The sequence below is a fragment of the Mycteria americana genome, chromosome 28 (assembly GCF_035582795.1).
Source record: "Mycteria americana isolate JAX WOST 10 ecotype Jacksonville Zoo and Gardens chromosome 28, USCA_MyAme_1.0, whole genome shotgun sequence".
Taxonomy (NCBI): Eukaryota; Metazoa; Chordata; class Aves; order Ciconiiformes; family Ciconiidae; genus Mycteria; species Mycteria americana.
The window spans coordinates 322,374-343,628 of record NC_134392.1 but is presented as its reverse complement, the minus strand read 5'-3'; the positions used below and the strand labels follow the sequence as shown (position 1 = coordinate 343,628).

Below are 21,255 nucleotides of genomic sequence, written 5' to 3'. Positions count from 1 at the left end.
TCCTGACCCACAGGGACGGATCCTGACCCAAAGGGCTGGATCCTGACCCACAGGGACGGATCCTGACCCCACGGCTGGATCCTGACCCACAGGGCTGGATCCTGACCCCACAGATGGATCCTGACCCCACAGGGATGGATCCTGACCCACAGGGACGGATCCTGACCCACAGGGCTGGATCCTGACCCACAGGGATGGATCCTGACCCCGCAGATGGATCCTGACCCACAGGGATGGATCCTGACCCCATGGACGGATCCTGACCCACAGGGATGGATCCTGACCCCACGGCTGGATCCTGACCCACAGGGATGGATCCTGACCCCACGGCTGGATCCTGACCCACAGGGCCGGATCCTGACCCCGCAGATGGATCCTGACCCACAGGGATGGATCCTGAGCCTGGGGGCTGGATCCTGACCCACAGGGCTGGATCCTGACCCCACGGATGGATCCTGACCCCACGGCTGGATCCTGACCCCATGGATGGATCCTGACCCCACGGATGGATCCTGACCCACAGGGCTGGATCCTGACCCCACAGATGGATCCTGAGCCTGGGGGCCGGATCCTGACCCCACGGCTGGATCCTGACCCCATGGACGGATCCTGACCCACAGGGATGGATCCTGACCCCACGGCTGGATCCTGACCCACAGGGATGGATCCTGACCCCACGGATGGATCCTGACCCACAGGGCCGGATCCTGACCCCGCAGATGGATCCTGACCCACAGGGATGGATCCTGAGCCTGGGGGCTGGATCCTGACCCACAGGGCTGGATCCTGACCCCACGGATGGATCCTGACCCCACGGGTGGATCCTGACCCCATGGATGGATCCTGACCCCACGGATGGATCCTGACCCACAGGGCTGGATCCTGACCCCACAGATGGATCCTGAGCCTGGGGGCCGGATCCTGACCCCACGGCTGGATCCTGACCCCACGGATGGATCCTGACCCACAGGGACGGATCCTGACCCACAGGGATGGATCCTGACTCCCTGGGGCCAGATCCCGACCCACAGGGATGGATCCTGAGCCTGGGGGCCGGATCCTGACCCACAGGGATGGATCCTGACCCACAGGGACGGATCCTGACCCCACGGATGGATCCTGACCCACAGGGCTGGATCCTGACCCCACGGCTGGATCCTGACCCACAGGGATGGATCCTGAGCCTGGGGGACGGATCCTGACCCCCACGGCTGGATCCTGACCCACAGGGATGGATCCTGACCCACAGGGACGGATCCTGACCCACAGGGCTGGATCCTGACCCCACGGCTGGATCCTGACCCACAGGGAGGGATCCTGACCCCACGGATGGATCCTGACCCCACGGCTGGATCCTGACCCCATGGATGGATCCTGACCCCACGGATGGATCCTGACCCACAGGGCTGGATCCTGACCCACAGGGACGGATCCTGACCCCACGGATGGATCCTGACCCACAGGGCTGGATCCTGACCCACAGGGCTGGATCCTGACCCCACGGATGGATCCTGACCCACAGGGCTGGATCCTGAACCTGGGGGCCGGATTCTGACCCAGAGGGATGGATCCTGACTCCCTGGGGCCGGATCCTGACCCACAGGGATGGATCCTGAGCCTGGGGGTCGGATCCTGACCCCGCAGATGGATCCTGACCCACAGGGATGGATCCTGACCCACAGGGGTGAATCTTGAGTCCCTGGGGCCGGATCCTGACCCACAGGGACGGATCCTGATTCCCTGGGGCCTGATCCTGACCCCCCCCCCCCCCCCCCCCCGGGGCCCGATCCTGACACACCCCACCCCCCCCCAGGGGCCCGATCCTGAGCCTCACCGGACATTTTTGAGCATGTAGAGGACCTCGGAGGGGAGATGGGAATTGGCCACGTCGAATTCGGTCAAGTCGGCTTCCAGCACCGAGGGGGGAGGCTCCTTCAGCTGCAGCGTGGGCAGCTCCTTCTGGATGCGCAGGAACCTTGGGGGACGAGGAGGTGACGTCGGGGCACGGCCACCGCCACCCCCCCCACCCCCCCCCCCCCCGTCTCCCGGTGCCGGCGGCACCTCACTTTTTGGCGATGTTGAGCATCTTGAGTTTCTTTTTCATCCGGGGTCGGGAGGTGCTGGAAATGGTGGTGTCCACCAAGGAGGAGGTGGATTGGGAAACCTGGGGTTGGGGACACCGAACCGGCGCGTCACCCCACGGCGCCGCCGCGAAGTCACCCCAGCTGCCGCCCCGAGCGTCACCTTGCGCATGATCTTGCGGCCGTAGAAGAGCATCTTGTCCCGTTTTCGGAAGCGATATTTCGGCGTCCCCTGCGCGGGTATTTCTGGGGAGCGCGACGGGGACAGCTTAACGGGGCGCAGCGCCGTCACCCCCCCCCCGTCCCCGAGGCCACCGGGGCAGCGTCACTCACTCTTGAGGCGCAGCCGGCGGATCAGGACCACGATGGCAGCGGCGACGATGACGGTGAAGAGGCTGAGGCCGAGCATCGCCCCCAGGACCTGCGGAGGGAGGGGGGATGGGAGGGGTCCCCGCGCGTCCCCGGTGTCCCCCGAGGGACAGGGACGAGCGCAGGGGGTGACCGATGGCACTGCCACCTTGGTGACATGGAGGGATAGGAGGAGGTCGACAGCATCGGGATGCTGTCCCCAGGGGCGTGGGGACAAGTTTGTGTCCCCTCAGGGTGGTCAAGAACACTGGGGACCAGGACGCTGTCCCCAGGGGCACAGGGACAAATTTGTGTCCCCAGAGGCATGGGGACAAATTTGTGTCCCCTCAGGGTGCCCAACAGCACTGGGGACCAGGACACTGTCCCTAAGGACGTGGGGACAAGTTTGTGTCCCCTCAGGGTGCTCAATAGCGCTGGGGACCAGGACACTGTCCCCAGGGGCGTGGGGACAAGTTCATGTCCCCAGAAACGTGGGGACAAATTTGTGTCCCCTCAGGGTGGTCAACAGCACTGGGGACCAGGACGGTGTCCCCAGGGGCACGGGGACAAATTTGTGTCCCCAGAGGCATGGGGACAAATTCATGTCCCCCCAGGGTGCTCAATAGCGCTGGGGACCAGGACACTGTCCCCAAGGGTGTGGGGACAAGTTTATGTCCCCAGAGGCATGGGGACAAATTTGTGTCCCCTCAGGGTGCCCAACAACACTGGGGACCAGGACACTGTCCCCAGGGGCGTGGGGACAAGTTTGTGTCCCCAGAGGCGTGGGGACAAGTTTATATCCCCAGGGGCACGGGGACAAATTTGTGTCCCCAGAGGCATGGGGACAAATTTGTGTCCCCTCAGGGTGCTCAATAGCGCTGGGGACCAGGACACTGTCCCCAGGGGCGTGGGGACAAGTTCATGTCCCCAGAAACGTGGGGACAAATTTGTGTCCCCTCAGGGTGCTCAACAGCACTGGGGACCAGGACGCTGTCCCTAAGGACGTGGGGACAAGTTTGTGTCCCCAGAGGCATGGGGACAAATTTGTGTCCCCTCAGGGTGCCCAACAACACTGGGGACCAGGACGCTGTCCCCAAGGGCATGGGGACAAATTTGTGTCCCCTCAGGGTGCTCAACATTGAGGATCAGGACACTGTCTCCAGGGGCACGGGGACAAATTTGTGTCCCCAGAGGCATGGGGACAAATTCATGTCCCCTCAGGGTGCTCAATAGCGCTGGGGACCAGGACACTGTCCCTAAGGATGTGGGGACAAGTTTATGTCCCCAGAGGCATGGGGACAAATTTGTGTCCCCTCAGGGTGCCCAACAACACTGGGGACCAGGACGCTGTCCCCAAGGGCATGGGGACAAATTTGTGTCCCCTCAGGGTGCTCAACATTGAGGATCAGGACGCTGTCCCCAGGGGCATGGGGACAAATTTGTGTCCCCTCAGGGTGCTCAATAGCGCTGGGGACCAGGACGCTGTCCCTAAGGACGTGGGGACAAGTTTATGTCCCCAGAGGCGTGGGGACAAATTTGTGTCCCCTCAGGGTGCTCAACATTGAGGATCAGGACGCTGTCCCCAGGGGCACGGGGACAAATTTGTGTCCCCAGAGGCATGGGGACAAATTCATGTCCCCTCAGGGTGCCCAACAGCACTGGGGACCAGGACACTGTCCCCAGGGGCGTGGGGACAAATTTGTGTCACCTGGGGGTCCACCAGCATCGGGAAGCAGGTTGCTGTCACCTGGGGACGCGGGGACCCGTTTGCGTCCCCTCAGGGGGTGCTGAACAGCACTGGCGACGGGGACGCTGAGGGTGGGGACACCGGGGACGCTGACCCCTGAGGGTGGGGACACCGTCCCTTGGGCACACGGGGCCAGGTTCCCGTCCCCCGGGGGTGCTCACCGCGCCGGTGGGGAGCTGCTCCTCGGCGAAGAGCTTGGGCAGCACGGCCGTCAGGGACGCGTCCTGCGGGGACGAGGGGACAGCTGAGCCCCCGCCGTCCCCCGCCGGGCTGGGGACACGCAGGGGGGGTGACTGTCACCCCTACCCGGCCGCGGCGCCGCGTCCTACCTCCGCCTCCTCCTGCGGCTCCGACTCGCTCTGCCCCATGGCCGCGGCGGGGCTCCGCCCATGCAAAAACCTGCGAAAGGGGGGGGAAAACGGTAAGAAATAAAAGTAAAAATAAAATAAAAGTAAAAATAAAATAAAAATAAAAGCAAAATAAAAATAAAATAAAAATAAAAATTAAAAAATAAAAATAAAAATAAAAATAAAATAAAAATAAAAAATAAAAATAAAAATAAAATAAAATAAAAATTAAAAAAATAAAATAAAAATTAAAAACAAAAATTAAAATTAAAAAATAAAAATAAAAATAAAATAAATAAATAAAAAATTAAAATGAAAATAAAAATTAAAAATAAAAATAAAAATAAAATAAAAATAAAAATAAAAATAAAATAAAAATAAAAATAAAAATAAAATAAAAATAAAAATAAAAATAAAAATAAAAATAAAATAAAAATAAAAATTTAAAAAATAAAAATTAAAATTAAAAAAATAAAAATAAAAATAAAAATTAAAAAAATTAAAATATAAATTAAAAAATAAAAATAAAATAAAAATAAAAATAAAAATAAACCTGAGAGGTTTGTGACACGGGGACCCACGACGGCCACCGAGGGACCGGTGACAACAGGGTGACACCCCCCCAGCGCGGGTAAAACTCCGCCGGGGGTCGAGTTTGGCCTGGACGCGGTGAGGTGGGGAACTGGGGTGTCCCCAGGGTGTCCCCAAGGTGTCCCCAAGGTGTCCCCAGGGTGTCCCCAGGGTGTCCCCAGGGTGTCCCCAAGGCGCTTGGTGACATCGAGTGGTCGGGAGGGGACTTCGGGGGGGGGGTGTGGGGGTGTGTGTGTGTCCCCAACTTGGGGACTTCAGTGTCCCCTCCCCGGTGGGGACAGGCAGCGCTGGCCTCGCTCACCGCGCCCAGGCCCCCGGCCGCCGTCACCGGTCACCGATGTCCCCCCGCCACGCCGCAAGGGTCCCCGAGCAGCGGTCGGTGCCACCGCCGGGCCCAGCCCCGGTGTCCCCCCCCCCCCCCCCCGTCCCCCGTCCCCCGTCCCCCCCCCCCAGCCACACGTCACCGCCGTCCTTCCCAAGGACACCCCAGGGAGGTGACGGTGGCATCGGCGGGCACCGGAGCGGGGACGTCACCGAGGCTGGCACCTGTCACCCCCCCCCCCCCCCCCCCCACCCCCCCGCCATCGCGGGTCACCCCACGGAGGGGGGGTCACGGCCGAGCGTCACCGCACCGCGCCGGCTCCCGGCACCCTGTTTGCGGCAAAGGCGGCGCCGGGGCCCGGTGACGCTCCCCAGGGGTGACAACCGCCCCCCCCCATGGGTGACACCCCCCCCCCCCATATTAGCCCCCCTCGCTGGCTCTGCCCCCTCCCCACGGCAATACACCCCCCCCCCAAATTGTGCCCCCCCCCCAGCATCCCCCCCGCCCCCGTATTGCCCCCACCCCCCCCACCTCCTATTTCCCCCTCCCCCACCCCCATCACCCCCCCCCCCAGGTTCTGCCCCTCCCCCGCCTTTACTCCCCCCCCCAAAGGCTAAAATTGCCCCCTCCCCCCAGCTAATATTGCCCTCCCCCCAGCTAATATTGCCCCCCCCAGCTAATATTGCCCCCCCCCCAGCTAATATTGCCCCCCCCCCGCTACTATTGCCCCCCCCCCGGTATTGCCCCCTCCCCAGGCTAATATTGCCCCCCCCCCAGTAATTGGGGGGGGGGGGGCTGATGCTGCCCCCCCACCCCCCCCCCAGGCGTTATTACCCCCTCCCCAAGCTCATAGTGCCCCCCCAATTAGTCTTGCCCCCCCCATGGGCTAATAATCCCCCCCCCCCCCCGGCATTATTGCCCCCTCCCCAGGCGAATATTGCCCCCCCCCCAGGGCTATTCCTGCCCCCCCCCCCCCCCGGGCTATTCCTGCCCCCCCCCAGGGGTTACTGCCCCCCCCAAACTGCCCCCCCCCCCCCCAAATCCAGCCCTGGCCCCCCCTCCCCGGGCCCCCCCAAAGCCGGTGCTGCCCCCGCACCCCCCCGGGGCGGCGATGCCCCCCCCCCCCGCCCTCACCAGCCGCCGGTCGCCGCCCCGCGCCCCGCTCCGGCCTCGGCGGTAGCGGCGGCCCCCGCGGGGTCATGGTCCCTTTAAAGGCGCCCCGCCTCTCGTATGACGTCAAGCAGGGGGGCGGGGAGCGCGTCGCGGCGGCGGCGCCATGTTGGGAAGGTCAAGGTGGTGGGGAAGAGAAGGTGGCCAGGCGGGTGGGCGCCATCTTGGGTGTGGCGCGGGTGGGTGATGTCATCACGAGTCGACGGTACCGGCTCGGGGGTGTCTTGGTGTGCGCCCCGGCGCCATCTTGGGAGTGGCAGGGGGTGATGGGGCGGGGGGACCCGAAATTTTGGGGGGGCGGGGGGGTGTCCTCGGGGGTGGGGACCGGGGGGCACCCCAGGGTGACAGCACCCACTGCCAGCCCTGTCCCCACGGGTGACAGCACCCACGGACACCCTTATCCCCCCCATGGACACCCTGGGGTGACAGCACCCACCCCCAGCCCTGTCCCCCCATGGGCACCCCAGGGTGACGGCACCCATCACCCCACCTCCAGCCCCACGGCACCCCAGGGTGACAGCACCCATGGCCCCACCGCCAGCCCTGTCCCCATGGGTGACAGCACCCACGGCCACCCTTATTCCCCCCATGGACACCCTGGGGTGATGGCACCCACCGCCAGCCCTGTCCCCCCATGGGCACCCCAGGGTGCCAGCACCCATGGCCCCACCACCAGCCCTCTCCCCACAGCCACCCCAGGGTGCCAGCACCCACCAACCAGCCCCAAGTCACCCCAGGGTGACCGTACCCACACCCCCACTGCTACCCCTGTCCCCAGGGGCACCCCAAGGTGCTGGCACCCACCCCCACCCCCCCCCACCCCCGGCACAGGGGGGCCCACAGCAGCACAGACCCACTCTTCTCCCAGGGTGCTTTATTCTCCCGTGGGGGGGGGGGGGGGCACCCACTAGCACCCACCAGCACCCACCGGCACCCACCTCCCACCCCGACCCCAAAACAGGGAGCAAAACCCAGGGCGAGCAACTCCCCCGGGGAGCTGAGACCGGCCACAACTCACTCCACGAATGAAAAAGGGCACGAAGAGCAGCGCCAAACACCCCCCCCACCCCCCCACCATTGCCCGGCCTCTGATTTGGGGTTAAACGTGGCTTTTTTGGGTGCTGGGCTGGCGGGCAGAGGCCGCGGTGCCTGGTGCGAGCGGCCGCTGGCCCCGCTCCAGCCGGCAGCGGCTGCTCCGCCGGTTACAAAACATGCCCTTGAACCCCATCCCGCGGCGCGTAAACAGCTCCGGGGTGGGACGCCGTCCCTCTGCCCAAACCGCAGCCCCCGGGGACGGGGGACGGGGTTTGTCCTTACCCCGCTGTCCCCGTCCTGCCTGGAGTGGGACAGAGGGGGCTGGGGGGGGGGGCAAAGGGAGCTGCTGCAGCCCCTCGGTGCCTAAAAGCTCCCCCCGAAATGGCTGCAGGGCTTGGGGACGAGGGAAGGGACATGTCCCCAGCGCAGCCAAGGGGCTGCTTGGCTTGGGGACGCAGGGACGAGGGCAGGGACATGTCCCTGACACAGCCAAGGGGCTGCTCAGCTTGGGGACAAAGCCCCAGGCACGTCCCTGACACTGCCAGGGGCCTGTAGGGCTTGGGGACAAGGACAGGGATGTGTCCCTGACACAGCCAAGGGGCTGCTTGGCTTGGGGACAAGGGGACAAGGGCAGGGACATGTCCCTGACACGGCCAAGGCTCTGCTCAGCTTGGGGACAAAGCCCCAGGCACGTCCCTGACACCGCCAGGGGCCTCTGGGCTTGGGGACAAGGACAGGGACATGTCCCTGACACAGCCAAGGGGCTGCTTGGCTTGGGGACAAGGGGACAAGGGCAGGGACATGTCCCTGACACGGCCAAGGGGCTGCTTGGCTTGGGGACGAGGGCAGGGACAAGTCCTCAGCACAGCCAAGGGGCTGCGGGGCTCAGGGACAAAGCCCCAGGCACGTCCTTGACACCGCCAGGGGCCTCTGGGCTTGGGGACAAGGGAAGGGACATGTCCCTGACACTGCCAAGGGGCTGCTTGGCTTGGGGACAAAGCCCCAGGCACGTCCCTGACACTGCCAGGGGCCTGTAGGGCTTGGGGACAAGGGCAGGGACGAGTCCCCGACGTGGCCAAGGGACTGTGGGGCTTGGGGACAAGGGCAGGGACGAGTCCCTGACACTGCCAAGGGGCTGCTTGGCTTGGGGACAAGGGGACAAGGGCAGGGACATGTCCCTGACACGGCCAAGGCTCTGCTCAGCTTGGGGACAAAGCCCCAGGCACGTCCCTGACACTGCCAGGGGCCTCTGGGCTTGGGGACAAGGGCAGGGACATGTCCCTGACACAGCCAAGGGGCTGCTTGGCTTGGGGACAAGGGGACATGGGCAGGGACAAGTCCCCAGCACAGCCAAGGGGCTGCTTGGCTTGGGGACAAGGGGACAAGGGCAGGGACAAGTCCTCAGCACAGCCAAGGGGCTGCGGGGCTCGGGGACAAAGCCCCAGGCACGTCCCTGACACCGCCAGGGGCCTCTGGGCTTGGGGACAAGGGCAGGGACAAGTCCCTGACACTGCCAAGGGGCTGCTTGGCTTGGGGACGAGGGCAGGGACATGTCCCTGACACGGCCAAGGCTCTGCTCAGCTTGGGGACAAAGCCCCAGGCACGTCCCTGACACTGCCAGGGGCCTGTAGGCCTTGGGGACAAGGGAAGGGACGAGCCCCGATGTGGCCAAGGGCCTGTAGGGCTTGGGGACAAGGGCAGGGACGAGTCCCTGACACAGCCAAGGGGCTGCTTGGCTTGGGGACAAGGGGACAAGGGCAGGGACGAGTCCCTGACACAGCCAAGGGGCTTCTCAGCTCGGGGACAAAGCCCCAGGCACGTCCCTGACACCACCAGGGGCCTCTGGGCTTGGGGACAAGGGCAGGGACGAGTCCCCGCCGTGGCCAAGGGACCTGGGGGCTTCAGGATGAGGCTTCGGCCACATCCCCAACGCAGCCGAGGGGTCACAGGGCTCCAGGCTGAGCCCCCAAAACACATCCGAGGGGTCGCAGGGCTCCAAGCTGCCCCCCAAAACAGACCTGCGGGGGCACAGGGCTCCAAGCTGCCCCCCAAAACAGATCCGAGGGGTCGCAGGGCTCCAAGCTGCCCCCCAAAACAGATCCGAGGGGTCGCAGGGCTCCAAGCTGCCCCCCAAAACAAATCCGAGGGGTCGCAGGGCTCCAGGCTGAGCCCCCAAAACACATCCGAGGGGTCGCAGGGCTCCGGGCTGCCCCCCAAAACAGACCCGTGGGGGCACAGGGCTCCAAGCTGCCCCCCAAAACAGATCCGAGGGGTCGCAGGGCTCCAAGCTGCCCCCCAAAACAGACCCGTGGGGGCACAGGGCTCCAAGCTGCCCCCCAAAAACACGTCCAAGGGGGCGCAGGGCCCACGTCGAGCCCCCCGAGGGGCTGCCCAGCTCCAGTTCAGGATGGGGAATACCAAGGCCAAACTCCGTCGAGAAAAAATAACGGGGCCACAAGCGTCCACGGAGGGTCCCCGAGGTGCAGGGGACGCGGGCGCCGGCTCTGCCCGCTCCGTCGAGGCCCCGAGGCGGTAAAATTAGACAATAAAATAAATTAAAAGCGCTCGGGGTCAGGGGGAGCACGGGGCACCCCGAGGGTCTGCGCCGAGGGGTCCTCCCCTCAATTCACCAGCAGCGCGTTGTCCTGCAGAGGAGCCCTGCGGGGAGAGGGCGTTGGTGGTAAGGGGGGGAAATCCGAGGAATTTGGGGAACTCGGCTTGGATTTTAGGAACAAGACCCAGCCGTAGGTAAAGGGAGACCCCCCCCCCCAAAAAAAAACCCCAAAACAAGCAGGGTGGGAAGCAGGGAGTGACGAGGGAAGCGAGGGGGGGGGGGATGCAGGGAGCCCACGTACCCCGGTTCTGCCCGCGTGGAGGGGTCCCCAAGGGCACGGAGGTATTTTGGGGTGCTGGCAAGAGACTCACCAGCACGGAGAGGGGCTGGAAATCACGTTCCACGTGGGATGGGCCACGTACGAAGAGCCCAGCAAGGAAAATTAGCCGTAAATCCTCTTCTCCCAGCACGCGGGAGGGAGCGGGGTAGATAACGGTGGGTCACAGAGCGTACCCAGCCCCGATCCAGCGGCCAGAAGCCCCCCCCCCCCCCCGCCTCACCCCCAACGCCCTCCCCGGCACTGCCCGCTCACCGCTCGCAGCAGCAGAAGATGGAGCAGGACGAGGCGCTGTCGCGACGGTACTTGCCCGATTTGGGGCTGTCTTTGCACTGGGCGATGTAGGCGTGGAGCTGGGAGACGGGCGCTTCGCCCTCGCACTGGTGCTGCGGGGGAGAGGGGACGGGGAAGCTGAATCCCTGCGGTGAGGGGGAACGGGATCCTTCCCCCCCCCCCCCCCAAAAAAAAAAAACCACCAAACCCCAAGCCGTGAAGCTTCGCTTAAACACCAGGGTCTGGTCTCACCTTGATGGTTTCGTAAGAGCCGGTGATGAGGGCGATGAAGAGGCTGAGGACCATGTAGATGAAGAGGCTGATGAAGGTGTACAGGTAGATCTGGCTGAAGAGCCACACCAAATAACTGTTCTGTTGCATCTCGGCGAAGGTAACGAACATGTCGTCCCCGTTGATGAGGGAGAAGAGGCACTCGGATACCATGGAAAGGGATCGGAACTGGGATGGGAGGTGACAAAGAGGTGACGCGCTGGCCCGGGCCACCGCGTTCCCCCTTCCAGCGCTGGGCCGGAAGCTCCCGACGAGGGAGCGAGCGCTCCCCGACGCCCTAACGTGCCACCCCGATGCCTTCGCCCCACGAGGAGAGAGGCTGCGGCGAAGAGCGGCGCCGCGTCTAACCCACGCCGCCGAAACGAGGATCAGACACCGCGCCCGTCTCCTCCCAAATCCGCGCAGGGAATCGCCCGGAGGTGGGCGAAGCCCACCCCCACCACCGAGCCGGAGCAGCACCTTGACGTGGTACGGGCCCAAGACGATCCACCCGCAGAAGCAGTAGCCCAGGTAGATGACGGCCACGCAGCAGCAGAAGCGGATGACGTTGGGGAGGGCCACCCGTAGGGTGACAATGAGGATCTGGTGGAGGAAAACCAGTCGGGATTAATCCCCGTCTTCCGAGGGTGCTGGCGGGAGGGGACCCACCAGCGGTTAAAGCACCCCGAGGTCCCCAACAGAGCGGGACGGTGACGCTGGGGACAGGCAGCAGCTGTAGGACGAGCCCGAGCCTGCTCAGGGCCAGGCTGGCACGGCCATTCCCAGCCCTGGAAATTGTCCCCTCAGCTCCCAGGTCACCTCCCCGGTGTCACTCACGTTGTATTTCTGGAAGAAGGTGAGGTAGCGAATGACCCCGACCCAGACCAGCAGCGTGGAGGTGCCCAGGAGGATGCTGCAGACGTCGTAGCTGGCGAAGTTCTGCAGGGACGGAGGTGTCACAGGCCTGAGGCACGGCCAACGCCATTCCCTCAAGTCCCCGACGCCGTCCCTGAAGCCCTAACAACCCTCCGCACCGGCCACGAGCCAGCGGCGAGCGAAATCCCGGTGCCGCAAGCCACGACACAGGCGCCAGGCAGGACCCTGCCTGTCCCTTTGGTGCCATCTCCCCGTCCCAAAGGGAAAAGGGGGGCTTCTGGGGTCCCACCTGGGCTAGGACCCCCTCTGTGAACCCCTCAGGAGCGACGGCTGTCCCCTAATTTGCTGACAGGGCTCTGATTACACCCAGGAGAGGCTGTTTCATGGCCGAGCGGGAAGGCTTCCCCCCCTCCCCGGAGCACGGAGACACCCAGCGCACGCAGGATCCGCAAAACCTCCGGCTTCGTTCCCCGGCGTTCCCGTACCTTGGACTCGATGCCGATCTTCATGATGGTTCCCAGCACGGTGAGGACGTCGCTGATCACCAGGAGGATGTACCAGCCGTTGAGGAACTCCATGCGGTCCGACAAGCACACGTTCTGGTTGTAACGGCGCCGGAAGAACCGGCTGAACTCCTGCGTGGGGAGAAAAAAAAAAAAAAAAAAAAAAAAAAATGGGGTCCTTTACCCATCGCCCGGAGATTTTTTTTCCCCGTCTCGCAGCACCTACAGCTTTGGCTGAGCATCCCTGTGGGGAAAGGGATTCCTCCGAAAGCCGGCAGCGCCAAAACAGCGTCCCGCTGGCAGCTCTGTCCGTCCCCACCGGTTACACCGCGGAGGGTAGCTACGGTTAGTGCCGCTTCCCGCCGTTCCACCACTCACGTGCTGCAGCATCAGGCCCCGGATGATGGAGCGAGCGCAGAGGATGAAGGAGAGCGAGCAGACGAGGATGACGACGACGTCGAAGAAGAGCCGGAAGGAATTGTCACCTGCAAGACGCGCGGTGGCTCTTCTTAACGAGGGGGACGGCCGGCCGCCCAGGAGCACCCTCGGCCCCCCACGCGGCCCTTCGGCACCCACCGGGGACAGACGCCGCCTTTGTCACCCCCTCGCGGCTCCTACCTCGGCCGAAGACGCTGGGATCTTTGCACTCCTTGATGTCAGCCCGGTTGTCGAGGTGGATTTTCACCCGGCCGCTGTGCGCCTTGTTGTCGAACGTGATCTGGGGAAAAGCGGGACGGTTACCGCCCCGCGAAACCATCCGGCAGCTCCTCGCTGCCGGGACGCTGCCCGTAGCCGGTCCCTACGCGCCCACGAGGGCCGCTCTCGCCCCCCCACGCGGGGCCCGGGGTTTGGATCACCCCCGAGGGTGGGGAGCGGTGCCGACGCACTCACGGTGATGGTGAAGGTGTAGCAGTCGGGGATCTCGTTGTTGATGATGGTTTGGATGTTGATGGCTTTCAGCTTGAACTGGATGGTGACGTTGATGAGTCTGCGGGAAGGGACGTTCGTTAATCCTCCTCCCCGTGTCCCACGGCCCACCGAGACACCCCCCCCCCCCCCCAAAATCCCCAAAATACGGCGCCGAGAGTCAAACAACCGACACGGAGGGGGTAAACACCTTCCTTAGGGGTGCGTACACCCCCAGGAAAAGGCGTCTCCAGCTTTAGAGGAGCAAACCGCTGCCAACGTGCCCCGCCGTCGGTGAATTTTGCTTCGAAGGGGAGGTTGGACCCTCTGGAAGAAGCAGTGCCACAAGCTACACCGCACCTCTCGACACCAGCGGTGCCGGCAAAAAAAAAACGGGGCCTGCCCGCGCCGATAACGTGCCCACAACTCCAGGGCTTGGCCCCGGGCTATCGAAACGCCGCCAAAAGCCAGCGCGGGGTTTCGGGGAAGGGAAAACAACCCCCAACGTGGGTGTCGCAAGACAGTGGCGGTGCCTCGGGGCCAGCTCCGCGGCCGACGCCGACGGAGACGGGGCCGGAAAGCAGCTGCTCTGTTGCACAACCTCCCCGGTTTCGCATCTCCCTCGGCACAAGGGTGGATTTGTTTCTATCCCGTGAGTGGATTTTTGTTTGGTTTGGTTTTTTTGTTTTTTTTTTTTAAAAACCCACGGGGGCTTTCCCCCCCCCGCCCCCGGCGGCAGGTTTCAGCACGAGGAATTCCCTGCGTCGAGGTCTCCGTTCCGCCCTCGCCCGTACCCCGCACCCACGGGATGGCACCAGCACCCAAACGCCCTGGGTTGCGGGGAAGGCGACGGTAATTACTTGTGAAATTTGAGGGTGAAGTTCTTGTAGCTGCGGTCCAGCTCGGGGGGCAGAGGCTGGACGTCCTCGGGATCCACTCCCAGGCAGTCTGCAAGGAGGGAAAAACGCCTTCAGGGAAGCCCGAGGCCCCACGCAGACCCCTTGGGACCCTCTCAAGGTCAGGATGAAGACCAAAAACCTCCCCGGGTAGCCAGCGGTGGCTACGGGAGAAGCGACCTCAGCCCCGTCGTCCCCCAAAAGCCACCTGTGACAATCTTGGGGTCGATGTTGAAGGTGTCGTTGGCCGGATCGATGCGCCCTTTACGGTAGTACTGCTGGCACAGCATGAGGGCCGACCGGTTGCCTCCGCTCTCCCCCCGCACGTAGGCGTAGCGACCGATGGTCTCGTTGGGAATGGCCAAGTACTGGAGAAGGAGACGCCCTCAGGAGCTGGATGCGGCCCCGAGCCAGCTCCGTGTCCCCGAGCCACCTCCGCGTCCCCCTCTGCCCGCGGACCTCACCTTCTCCACGGCGTAAAACATGCGGTCGTAGAGGTCGCGTTGCGTGTAGACGGCGTAGGAGTCGTCCGCGCCGTCCACGTAGTCCTTCAGGAAGAGGTGTTTGAAGGCGATGGTGTTCTCCTCCTTGAACGTCACCACCATCTGGTTGCTGAGCCCAAAGAGGATGAGCTGAGGGACAAAGGAGACCACGATTAAACCCCTGCCCCCCCCCGCCCCCCCGGCAGCTCCACAAACGACGACGCCACGGCCCAAAACGCAGCCGTTCCAGCCCAAAACTGGTCGCAGGAGGCCAAATGGCATCGCTTGGGTGACCCCAAGAAGAAAAGGGCCAGCTAGCACGTCCCCGAGGTTGTCCCCATCTCCACCTGGTTGCCCCAAAACCTCTTAAGCCGCCTGGTTTTCTGTGGCAAAGCTCCTCTCCCACCACAGACGGGGGGAGGACGATCTCCTTGGGGACACGCACGCGTCCCACCACAGACGTAGGGAGGACAATCTTGGGGACACACGCGTGTCCCACCACAGACGGCGGGAGGACGATCTCCTTGGGGACACGCGCGTGTCCCACCACAGACGGGGGAGGACGATCTCCTTGGGGACACGCGCGTGTCCCACCACAGACGGGGGGAGGACAATCTCCTTGGGGACACGCGCGTGTCCCACCACAGACGGGCAGAGGACGATCTCCTTGGGGACACGCACGCATCCCACCACAGACGTAGGGAGGACAATCTTGGGGACACACGCGTGTCCCACCACAGATGGGGGGAGGACGATCTCCTTGGGGACACGCGCGTGTCCCACCACAGACGGGGGGAGGACGATCTCCTTGGGGACACGCACGCGTCCCACCACAGACGTAGGGAGGACAATCTTGGGGACACACGCGTGTCCCACCACAGACGGGGGGAGGACGATCTCCTTGGGGACACGCGCGTGTCCCACCACAAACAGAGGGAGGACGATCTCCTTGGGGACACACGCGTGTCCCACCACAGCTGGGCAGAGGACGATCTCCTTGGGGACACGTGTGTGTCCCACCACAGACGGAGGGAGGACGATCTCCTTGGGGACACGCGCATGTCCCACCACAGACGGAGGGAGGACGATCTCCTTGGGGACACACGCGTGTCCCACCACAGACGGGGGGAGGACGATCTCCTTGGGGACACGCGCGTGTCCCACCACAGACGGGGGGAGGACGATCTCCTTGGGGACACGCGCGTGTCCCACCACAGACGGGGGGAGGACGATCTCCTTGGGGACACGCGCGTGTCCCACCACAGACGGGGGGAGGACGATCTCCTTGGGGACACGCGCGTGTCCCACCACAGACGGGGGGAGGACGATCTCCTTGGGGACACGCGCGTGTCCCACCACAGACGGGGGAAGGACGATCTCCTTGGGGACACGCGCGTGTCCCACCACAGACGGAGGGAGGACAATCCTGGGGACACGCGCGTGTCCCAATACAGACGGGGGGAGGACGATCTCCTTGGGGACACGCATGTGTCCCACCACAGACGGGGGGAGGATGATCTTGGGGACACGCGCGTGTCCCACCACAGATGGGGGGAGGACGATCTCCTTGGGGACACGCGTGTGTCCCACCACAGACGGGGGGAGGACGATCTCCTTGGGGACACGCGTGTGTCCCACCACAGATGGAGGAAGGACGATCTCCTTGGGGACACGTGCGTGTCCCACCACAGACGGAGGGAGGACAATCCTGGGGACACGCGCGTGTCCCACCACAGATGGGGGGAGGACGATCTCCTTGGGGACACGCGCGTGTCCCACCACAGACGGGGGGAGGACAATCTCCTTGGGGACACGCACGCGTCCCACCACAGACGGGGGAAGGACGATCTCCTTGGGGACACGCGCGTGTCCCACCACAGACGGGGGGAGGACGATCTCCTTGGGGACACGCGCGTGTCCCACCACAGACGGGCGGAGGACGATCTCCTTGGGGACACGCATGTGTCCCACCACAGACGGGGGGAGGACAATCCTGGGGACACGCACACGCCCCTCCCAGTCTCACCAAACACCCCAGGAACGGGACGGCAGAGCGGACCCTGCTCTTCCTCCTCTTCGTCAGCATTTTTTCCCCTGCCTACGTGCTCTAAACCCCTGCCCGTGCCGGTAATTAGCTTGTATTTATTAACACAAGACGCCGCTCGTTAGCGTTGCTCGTTGGCAGGGCGAGGGCACGGGTGGCTCTGGGTGACACCGCTCCAAGCCTCGGGGGAAAAGCACCCAGGACAACACCGCAGCGCTGAGCTGGGAGCCGCTGCCTGCCAGGCAGGGTGCAGGCAGCCAGAAAAAGGGGGGAAGGGGGGGGGGGTCAAGGTCCCGGCACCCCGATGTCCCTCGCCGGGGACGTCACGTGCCGGTTTTTGCCTCGTGACCGCAGCCTGGCAGCTCCCAGGGGATTTTTCCACCCCGGGATGGAGCCTGGCACCCGTCCAGGAGCTGGTGACACCCTGAGCTAGGGGACATCCTTTCTGCTCCCCTTTTTTTTGGGGAGGGGACACACACACACACCCCGGCATCGCCCACTTGTCTAAGACACCCCAACGTGTGACACCCGGACCCCAGGGATGTGCCACCAGGGTCACCTCAACACACAGACACCCCCCCCACCCTCTCCCAGGGGACCTCTCCCGAGTCCCCCACTGTCCCCAAGCACCCCCACCAAGTGTCCCCAAATATTCAAGCCCCCCCAAATCCCCCCGCGCTGCCCCCCGATGTCCCCAGGCCTCGCTCAGGGTGTCCCCTCCTATGTCCCCGTGCCCAGTGCCCACCCCAGAGGTCACCTCCTGTGCTCAGAGGCCCCCCCAAGACTGCCCGTGTCATTGTCAACCCCCAATTTCCCATGCCCCGATGTCCCCCTACTCATTGTCCCCCAGTGCCACCCTGGTGTCCCCCTCCCTGCTGTCCCCATGTCCCAGTGGACCCCCTCCCCAGTGTCCCCATGTCCCAGGACCCCCCAGTGCCTCCCTCTCTGGTGTCCCCATTCCCCAGGGCCACCCATGCCCCAAGGCCACCCCTCCCCAGTGTCCTGGTCCCCCCCCTCCCAGTTGTCCCCGTTCCCTAGGGCCACCCACACCCCAAGGCCACCCCTCCCCGGGGTCCCCATGTCCCAGGGCCACCCACGCCCCAAGGCCACCCCTCCCTGGGGTCCCCATGTCCCAGGGCCACCCCTCCCCGGGGTCCCCATGTCCCAGGGCCACCACACCCCAAGGCCACCCCTCCCCGGGGCCCCCGTTCCCCAGGGCCACCTATGCCCCAAGGCCACCCCTCCCCAGTGTCCCCATGTCCCAGGGCCACCCCTCCCCGGGGTCCCCATGTCCCAGGGCCACCTACGCCCCAAGGCCACCCCTCCCCGGTGTCCCCATGTCCCAGGGCCACCCATCCCCAGTGTCCCCATGCCCCCAAGCCACCCCTCCTCGGGGTCCCCGTTCCCCAAAGGCCACCCCCCCCCGGTGTCCCCACGCCCCAAGGCCACCCCTCCCCGGGGTCCCCGTTCCCCAGGGCCACCCATGCCCCAGGGCCACCCCTCCCCGGTGTCCCCATGCCCCAGGGCCACCCATCCCCAGTGTCCCCATGCCCCCAAGCCACCCCTCCTCGGGGTCCCCGTTCCCCAAAGGCCACCCCCCCCCCCCGGTGTCCCCATGCCCCAGGGCCACCCCTCCCCGGTGTCCCGGTCCCCCCCCTCCCCGGTGTCCCCTCACCTGGACGGTGACAAGGAGGATCTTGGCCAGCTGCAGCCCCAGCTTAACGGGCCGCCGCCCCCGGGCCCGGTACTTATCGCAGGGGCTCATGAAGAAGTACTTGAGGCGGCGTCGCAGCTCTTCTTCCTCCGCCACCGCCGGAGACTCCGTCGCGCCGTACCCGGGCCCGCGGCCCAGCAGCCGCTCCGTTTCTGAGGGGAAACGGCCGTTAACAGGCGGGTACCGGGGGCCTCCGCCGGGGAGGGCGACGAGGACTGGTCCCGGTCCCGGTCCCGGTCCCCCCAAGCCCCGAGGCTCAGCCCGGTCCCCGGTCGCCGCTCACCGGACGGGGCCGCCATGGCGCCGCCGCACCGCGGCTTCAGCCGCCCGCCTCACGTGACCGGAAGGTTCCGCCGCGGCTCCGCCTACCCGCCCCTTTGGACCGCAACCACGCCCACCAACCGCCCAGAGCGCCGTAGCCACGCCCACTCACCGCCCAGAACGTCTGTGGCTCCGCCCACTGGCTGAACGTGGCCACGCCCACTGGCTGAACGTGGCCACGCCCACCCGCCCCCGTCGCTGCCTCCCCTTCCCCTGCCTGTGCCAGGATGGGGACATGTGGCACGGGGGGACACATCTACAGATGGTGACATGTGGCATGGAGGGACACATCTACGGACGGTGACATGGGGCACAGGGGACACGTCCATGGACGGTGACATGTGGCATGGAGGGACACATCTACGGACGGTGACATGGGGCACGGGGGGACACGTCCATGGACGGTGACATGTGGCACGGGGGGACACATCTACGGATGGTGACATGTGGCACAGGGGACACGTCCATGGACGGTGACATGTGGCATGGAGGGACACATCTACGGATGGTGACATGTGGCACGGGGGGACACGTCCATGGACGGTGACATGTGGCATGGAGGGACACATCTACGGATGGTGACATGTGGCATGGGGGGACACATCCATGGACGGTGACATGTGGCACAGGGGACACATCTACAGATGGTGACATGTGGCACGGGGGGACACATCTACGGATGGTGACATGTGGCACAGGGGACACGTCCATGGACGGTGACATGTGGCACAGGGGACACATCTACGGACGGTGACATGTGGCACAGGGGACATGTCCATGGACGGTGACATGTGGCACGGGGGGACATGTCCATGGACGGTGACATGTGGCATGGAGGGACACATCTACGGACGGTGACATGTGGCACAGGGGACATGTCCATGGACGGTGACATGTGGCATGGAGGGACACATCTACGGATGGTGACATGTGGCACGGGGGGACACGTCCATGGACGGTGACATGTGGCATGGAGGGACACATCTACGGATGGTGACATGTGGCACGGGGGGACACGTCCATGGACGGTGACATGTGGCACGGGGGGACACATCTACGGATGGTGACATGTGGCATGGGGGGACACATCCATGGACGGTGACATGTGGCACAGGGGACACATCTACAGATGGTGACATGTGGCACGGGGGGACACATCTACGGATGGTGACATGTGGCACAGGGGACACGTCCATGGACGGTGACATGTGGCACAGGGGACACATCTACGGACGGTGACATGTGGCACAGGGGACATGTCCATGGACGGTGACATGTGGCACGGGGGGACATGTCCATGGACGGTGACATGTGGCATGGAGGGACACATCTACGGACGGTGACATGTGGCACAGGGGACATGTCCATGGACGGTGACATGTGGCATGGAGGGACACATCTACGGATGGTGACATGTGGCACGGGGGGACACGTCCATGGACGGTGACATGTGGCATGGAGGGACACATCTACGGATGGTGACATGTGGCACGGGGGGACACGTCCATGGACGGTGACATGTGGCACGGGGGGACACATCTACGGATGGTGACATGTGGCATGGGGGGACACATCCATGGACGGTGACATGTGGCACAGGGGACATGTCCATGGACGGTGACATGTGGCATGGAGGGACACATCTACGGATGGTGACATGTGGCACAGGGGACACGTCCATGGACGGTGACATGTGGCACAGGGGACACATCTACGGACGGTGACATGTGGCACAGGGGACATGTCCATGGACGGTGACATGTGGCACGGGGGGACATGTCCATGGACGGTGACATGTGGCATGGAGGGACACATCTACGGACGGTGACATGTGGCACAGGGGACATGTCCATGGACGGTGACATGTGGCATGGAGGGACACATCTACGGATGGTGACATGTGGCACGGGGGGACACGTCCATGGACGGTGACATGTGGCATGGAGGGACACATCTACGGATGGTGACATGTGGCACGGGGGGACACGTCCATGGACGGTGACATGTGGCACGGGGGGACACATCTACGGATGGTGACATGTGGCATGGGGGGACACATCCATGGACGGTGACATGTGGCACAGGGGACACATCTACGGATGGTGACATGTGGCACGGGGGGACACATCTACGGATGGTGACATGTGGCACAGGGGACACGTCCATGGACGGTGACATGTGGCACAGGGGACACATCTACGGACGGTGACATGTGGCACAGGGGACATGTCCATGGACGGTGACATGTGGCACGGGGGGACATGTCCATGGACGGTGACATGTGGCATGGAGGGACACATCTACGGACGGTGACATGTGGCACAGGGGACATGTCCATGGACGGTGACATGTGGCATGGAGGGACACATCTACGGATGGTGACATGTGGCACGGGGGGACACGTCCATGGACGGTGACATGTGGCATGGAGGGACACA

General features: G+C 64.1%; 2 protein-coding genes across 5 annotated transcripts in view; both read right to left on the bottom strand.

Moving 5' to 3' along the window:
• Nucleotides 1–6,633, bottom strand: part of PNPLA6 (patatin like domain 6, lysophospholipase) — a 28,538-nt gene extending 21,905 nt beyond the window's left edge. For all 4 annotated transcript variants that reach the window (XM_075525880.1, XM_075525881.1, XM_075525882.1 and 1 more), the window contains exons 1-7: nucleotides 6,571–6,633; nucleotides 4,506–4,575; nucleotides 4,338–4,400; nucleotides 2,415–2,502; nucleotides 2,245–2,327; nucleotides 2,067–2,164; nucleotides 1,835–1,975 (exon numbers count right to left, since the gene is read on the bottom strand). In XM_075525880.1, coding sequence (XP_075381995.1) covers nucleotides 1,835–1,975; nucleotides 2,067–2,164; nucleotides 2,245–2,327; nucleotides 2,415–2,502; nucleotides 4,338–4,400; nucleotides 4,506–4,544 — 512 coding nt within the window. In that variant the 5' untranslated portion in view covers nucleotides 4,545–4,575; nucleotides 6,571–6,633. The remainder of the gene's footprint in view (nucleotides 1–1,834; nucleotides 1,976–2,066; nucleotides 2,165–2,244; nucleotides 2,328–2,414; nucleotides 2,503–4,337; nucleotides 4,401–4,505; nucleotides 4,576–6,570) is intronic.
• Nucleotides 6,634–10,174: 3,541 nt separating this feature from the next.
• Nucleotides 10,175–18,850, bottom strand: MCOLN1 (mucolipin TRP cation channel 1). The gene is made up of 14 exons (XM_075525902.1): nucleotides 18,780–18,850; nucleotides 18,458–18,648; nucleotides 14,721–14,888; nucleotides 14,465–14,624; nucleotides 14,221–14,308; nucleotides 13,346–13,442; nucleotides 13,073–13,172; nucleotides 12,833–12,939; nucleotides 12,437–12,586; nucleotides 11,913–12,014; nucleotides 11,556–11,678; nucleotides 11,058–11,264; nucleotides 10,788–10,918; nucleotides 10,175–10,299 (listed from the first exon to the last, which is right to left on the bottom strand). The coding sequence occupies exons 1-14, from the start codon at nucleotides 18,793–18,795 to the stop codon at nucleotides 10,263–10,265; spliced, it is 1,677 nt and encodes a 558-aa protein (XP_075382017.1). The 5' UTR covers nucleotides 18,796–18,850; the 3' UTR covers nucleotides 10,175–10,262.
• Nucleotides 18,851–21,255: the final 2,405 nt, after the last annotated feature.

Bases quoted from the DNA above. Each gene is read 5' to 3' on its own strand.
- MCOLN1 (XM_075525902.1), bottom strand. The intron at 13,443-14,220 runs GTAATTACCGTC...CCCTTCCCGCAG, and splicing joins TTCACCCTCAAATTTCACAA to ACTCATCAACGTCACCATCC. The intron at 12,587-12,832 runs GTGAGTGGTGGA...CTCCCCACGCAG, and splicing joins GGGGCCTGATGCTGCAGCAC to GAGTTCAGCCGGTTCTTCCG.